The sequence below is a fragment of the Leucopleurus acutus genome (genome assembly GCF_964270905.1).
Source record: "Leucopleurus acutus genome assembly, chromosome: 10".
Classification (NCBI taxonomy): Eukaryota; Metazoa; Chordata; class Mammalia; order Artiodactyla; family Delphinidae; genus Leucopleurus; species Leucopleurus acutus.
Genome location: NC_139153.1, coordinates 85,964,516 through 85,970,515, shown reverse-complemented (window position 1 = coordinate 85,970,515; position 6,000 = coordinate 85,964,516). Strand labels below are relative to the sequence as shown.

The window sequence follows — 6,000 nt, the reverse complement described above, 5'->3', positions numbered from 1 at the left end:
CGACAAAAATAAAGTGGCTTCTGTGATTACATCCCATGAGTGCAACATGCTCCAAGTACAAGTCTTAGTGGTTTCAGTGATCAGTTACCTAATCTGGGCTGGGTAGAGAAGGAAGAGTATCCAGGAAGGGTCTGATGGGAGAATATAATCACTGTGGGTGTAGAGCCTCCAGGAGGCTATGGTGTGCATAACTGGTATAACATTTCTGAGATGAAACGATTCTGGGTGAGAACACAATCCGGAGTGTGATCCTGGGGGATTAGGTCACCAACGTGCTTTGAAGCTCAAGAGGTAAGGAAAGAGATTAAGGAACGTTAAAGCCAAATTGTTATATAGGTGCAGAATCTTTGGGGATTCTGTCATGGCTTGAGATGAAAAGGAAGGTGATGAACAGTAGAAACTAACACAACATTGTAACACAACTATACCCCAATAAAAAAATTTTTTTTTAAAAAGGAAGGTGATAATCCAGATCCCACTTGCTACCACTCTGAAAACTGTTCCTGTCAAGATCACCAGTAAGCTCCACAGCAACACATCCACTATAGACAATTCTCATTTCTCACTTATCAAACAGTAGTATTTGACATAACTGATCACTTCCTCATTCCTGACACACTTTCTCCACTTAGCGTCAAGGATCCCACCCTCCCTAATTTTACTTCTCCTTCCTGGCCATGCCTTTTCATATTCTGCTGGATCCATCTTCGATTCTTAACCATTCAATGTTGGAGGACCTAGAGCTGAATCACAGGAACTTTTCTCTTTCCTGTCTCACCTCCTAAGAGATTTTCCCCAATCATATGGCTTTAAATGTTTCTATATAGTCCCAAATGTATATATCTAGCTCCAAAATCTCCCCAGACTCCACACTGCTTACTTGATATCTATGCTTAGATATCTGTCTAGTAGGGCTCTCAAATTTAACATGCCCAGAAACAAACGCCAAGCCATCATCTGCTCTCCATCTAAACTTGCTCTTCTCCAAATTTCCCTAGCTCAGTAAATGGCACCATGATTGCCCAGTTGTTTAGGCCAAAAAATTTGGAGTCAGCTTCTATGCCTCTTTGTTTACATCCCATCTGCAAATCTTGTCAACTCAGCCTTCAGTTTATAGCACCACCAAACCCATCCAGTCTCCACCACCTCCACCTTAACCCAAACCATCATCACCGTCTCTCTGCTTCCACCCTTACCTTTCTGTAATCTCTTCCCCACACAGCCTGAACAATCCATTTAAACATAAATCAGATTTACTTCTCTGCTCAAAGTCCCCACAATAGCTCCCACCCTTCTCAGATGAAATTCTAAATCCTTGACATGAGTTTTAAGGCCATGTGTCTGGCCATGTCCCAGAGTTTTTCTAAGGCTCTGTAAGGGTCATCTTAAACAGAGTTGTCTCTTCATGCTGGGGACTAAGTATTAAAAAAGTTATCACATATTGTTTCCAAGAAATGTCTCTGAAGGCACGCAATGTTCTTGAAAGATGTATTTCATCCTTTTTGCCCTTAGTTACATGAAAAATCTACCAGCCATGTACTATATACCCAGGGCTCTTTTCCAAACCCCACCCCATCCCACTGCCAAGGAAGCACTGCTTGAAGTCCTCCTTTGCCCTCAACGCTCAAGTCAAATGTCCCCTGTTTTGGAAGCCTTCTCTCTGTCTACTGCCGCCTAATCCATCCTCAGTCTCAATACCCTACGGGGGCGGGGGGGGGGGGGAAGTTCTCTCGTGTTTCCTCAGCTCTGTATTCATACATAGTGATTGAATGGGAATCTGTAAAACTTGTGTCTGCCTTGCATTTCTACCTTGTAAGGGACAAGTCTATTAACTCACACTTTAAAAAGATGTATATATACTATATTTCATCAATTCTAAGCCTCACTTTTTTTTATTTTACAGACTGAAATTGGGATGACTCCTAAATGATATAATTAGAGAGCAAAGTTTATCAGCGATTTTTCTTTCTTGGTGGTATATAAAATGGCACCTTGAAATTGATACTATCTTACATTTGATTAAATACGGACTATAAATCCTACGCGTTTATGTTCCTCAGTCTTCACTAGCAAAATTTAATATATCATTCCATATGACGGTTAATTATTTTTGCTACATTAAACTTAAATATAAATTGAGTTGGGAATGGGCATAATTTCCTCACTTCCAAATTGCAGACTGCATCATACGTATGAAAACGCTCCAGAGACCGCAAAGCATTATATACATGATGGGTATTTTTTCACATTTAACGATTACTAGTTAATAGAAATAATCGACACTCTATGCGCTGACCTGACGGCTCCAAACCCCTAAAGGCGAATCTGGGTTAGATAGTTCGACTCACGCAGGTAAACGCGCCCCGCCCCCCCGAGCCGGTCCCTACTCGCTTTACAGGTACAGAGTCAGGTGCAGGAGGCAAACTCCGATTGGCCGAGGGACACGAGATGCCCACCCCAAAGCACCGTCCGAGCATGCGCGGTAAATTAGACGCAGGCGCGCTCCGCGCATGCCCGGTAGGCAGCGGCCGCAGCTTGGGCGCTCGCGCGGGGTCGCGAAGTGCCGGCTGCTCCGCTACCGTCAGGTATGAAGAGCTGGGGTCTTGCAGCTGCCTCCTCCTTGTTCCAGCGCCATGGAATGCCTGCGGAGCCTGGCCCAACTCCAGCCCCGCGCGGTGAGGTTGCCCCGGCGCACCCTGTGCTCTCTGGCCTTGGGCTTGACCCCCGGGACTCGCCCCGTTGCCGCCTGCGGCCGCGCTGCCCAACTGCTCGGAAGGAGGTGGGCCGCGCCACTGTACGGGCCCCGCCGGCTCCCCACGGCAGGTACTCCCCTCTCCGCCCCGCAGACCCGGGACGCCGGGCTTGCAGTGATCCCGGGGCCCCGACCCGACCGCCGGAGCCCACGTGGCTGTGGCTGCTCCGACCTCGGCCTCCAGGTCCGCCCTTGGGCGCCCGGCTCTTGTCCCCTTGCACAGGTCCGCGTGCCGAGCTGCGTCCCACCAGCCCCGAACGCGACTGAGCACTGCGCCTTGTGCCCAGCTAGAGCCCGACCCGACAGGCCTCTTTGTCTTTCCCACCGCCCCGGCTGCAAATCTCCAGGCCTAAGTGCGCTTGTGAAAAGACTTTAAAGAGTTTCGCTCTTACCTGTCATCATAGTGCTGAAGCTAAGATTAGGCTTATCTAACTGAAATATTTTTTTAAGTATTTTCCCTGTCTTCTGTCTCTTCCTTATGGACGGACACATTTATACCTTTTTCAGTTGCTCAGGTAAGGGGTGGGGACGCACCTAGAGGTGAGGCTGAAGACTTTGAAACTTAATGGGAAGAGTTGCTTCTGAGAAAGATCTGACTTTTTTTCCAAGTACTGTGTAACCAGACAGCCAGAAGGAGTCGGGGGATGGGGGGAGCGGGGTTGAAATTTGAGGGTTTTTTTCCCCCTGAATGATAGAGCATGACGGTAATACGTTGACATTTTCACAACTGTGACAGTGTGGGTGCTAATATTGCTGAGAAACAAAAGACATTAAAATATATGGCTTCGCAAAAAACGTCCTCAAGTAAGTTTCTCAGTTGTACTCTCAAAATGCTCCCGAAGTAACTCACCATCTCCACCTTCTTCCACATACCCATTAGGAGACTCTTTCCAAATTGGGTTACATTTCATATTCCCTTCTTTGTTTGGTAAATGCCTGGGAACCCAGGTTCAGCCCATCTAATGTTTTAGGACAAAGCATTAGATGGTAACATTTTATCTAACTTGTGACTGATTAGCAAAAGCTGATGTGTAGCTCTTTAACCTTTATTCAGCTGACCCTCATAACATAGTTTGTATTTTGTAGAAGGGAACCAACACACCTCAGGTGGTAACAAATTACATGTCTTTAAATGTATGTAATAGGAAGGAATAAGATCAGAAGTGAGAATATATCTACACGTTCTGTAGATAGGAATTCTGTTCATTCCTCTTATGTTTAGTATTTTGAACAGTGTCCTTTGTCAGGCATTAAATTTACTTGGTTATACTGGAGAGCTCACTTCAGTTTAAATCACATGTTTTAAATAGGTTTATTTTCAGATAAAGATTTGTCTTTATTCCAGTTCACTGTGGTCTCCATTCCAGTGCAGTAGGTTATTTCATAAGTATGTTCACTCTAAAGTATATGTGTGGAAAAGAAGTTAGTACATAGAAGTAAAATCAGTAGGTTTCATAATTTATAGGTCAAATAATCCTGATATTGGAATGCTGAAAGGTCACGTGGTTCTTGGAATGTATGTTTTCTAAACTGTACCAATGTAACTTGCATGAAGAGCCTTTCTAAACTAGGCAAAAAAGAATGGACATTTTATTTTAATCTCAGAACATTGTTATACACTTGTTCATCCTACTATAAGATATCAATAATACTTAGAAAGGAAAAGCGGTGACTGGAATCCATAGATTATTCTAATGCCTCACCTAAGCTACTCATTCATTGCCAAACGTAACATTATCACCTACAAATATTAACAAGAGTGTTTCTTATTTTCCCTCTAGGAAAAAGATTCAAAACATAGTAAAATAGGCTGAAGACCTCCACATACTGTGAGAATTGTATCTTAGCTGCATGTGAAAACCAATCATATGATCACAAGGAATTCTCTGATTCGTTTTTCAGGTGAAATTCACCGGTTTAGAACTTCTGATGTCTCTCAAGCCACTTTAGCCAGTGTAGCCCCGATGTTTACTGTGGTGAGTATGTGTGGTCTGTTTGATGATATTACTTACTTTGTTTTATAATGAATCCTTATAAGTCATTGTCTTTTGCTTAGCCAGTGACCTGAGTACCAGCTAGGTTTGCTTCACAGCACTCTTGAAACTTTGCTAATGACTATAGAGCTCATCTTTTAATACTAGAACAGATGGCTCAAATCACAATTCAGAGCTTCCTATTTGAATACTCAAGATTTCTCCAGAAATCTATTTAGAAATCCTTGAAGGCTGTTAATTACAAAACGGCTTGAACCTGTGCTATGCAACGTAATATATGCAGAAGCATTTTGAGGGCAGCATAGTGTATTACCTGAGAGTGCATGCTTTGAAGGGTCATGATCTCTGCAGCTTTCTCTTTTGTTCAGAAAAAAAATTGAATAAAATAACACAAATGGTGTGTCTCACGCACACATATTTAGAGAGAGAAAAATAAAGTGCTTGCTCTGAGCCAGAGTTTCTAATTTCAGATCTCAACTCTGTCTCATACTAACTGGATGGACTTGGACAAGTTATAACATCTTTGTGCCCTAGTTTTCTCATCTGTATACGGGGGTTAAAAGTACCCACCTTATAGAATTGTGAGATTTAAATTAACTCACATATGTAAAACTCTTAAAAATAATACCTCATGCATGGTAAGCATTCAGTGTATATTAGCCATTATATATCATCCTTATTATTTAGGCTTACTAACATAAGAACTTTTCTTTATCAGCTATACAGAGCAAGATAACTTTTACACGTAGTTCTGGGGGTTATCACTCTTATTCACTGTTCTGGAAGAGTTAGCCAGTTTAATTAACAGTACAAAATCAGGTGTTAAATATTGAAAGAAGGTTCTTTGCAGGTGAAATCATTGTCTACCAAGAGCACTTAAAATCAGTTGATGCTATTTGAAATAATGTGAGTTATATTACAAGGTAAACATTTTTTAAAAAAATCAGTTTGTATGATCTCATGGTTTTTTTTAAATCAAAAAAATCCCATTAAGGAAAAAATATAAATATTGAGATGCAAAAATATTCACCATACATTGTTAAGTTGAAAGTGGAGGGGAGACTGCAAAGAAGTGTGTGTAACATGAATATATTTAATAGGAAAAAGTCTGGAAGGACATTCAGTAAAATATTAGCATGGTTTTCTCTAAAATTTGTGACCACATAGTTTTATTTATCTTTATTTTCAAATTTTCTGCAGCAGATGTATATATTTGTGAAATAAGTTTAAGGAGGAAAGCTAGTGTGTATTACA

The 6,000-nt window shown here is 41.9% G+C and overlaps 1 protein-coding gene across 1 annotated transcript in view; it reads left to right on the top strand.

Annotated features, from left to right (window-relative positions):
- The first annotated feature begins 2,539 nt into the window (after positions 1-2,539).
- MRS2 (magnesium transporter MRS2) overlaps positions 2,540-6,000 on the top strand; it is a 29,919-nt gene continuing 26,458 nt past the window's right edge. Inside the window, exons 1-2 of the mRNA XM_082848015.1 lie at positions 2,540-2,823; positions 4,655-4,728. Of these exons, the coding sequence (XP_082704141.1) occupies positions 2,634-2,823; positions 4,655-4,728 (264 nt within the window). The 5' untranslated portion in view covers positions 2,540-2,633. The remainder of the gene's footprint in view (positions 2,824-4,654; positions 4,729-6,000) is intronic.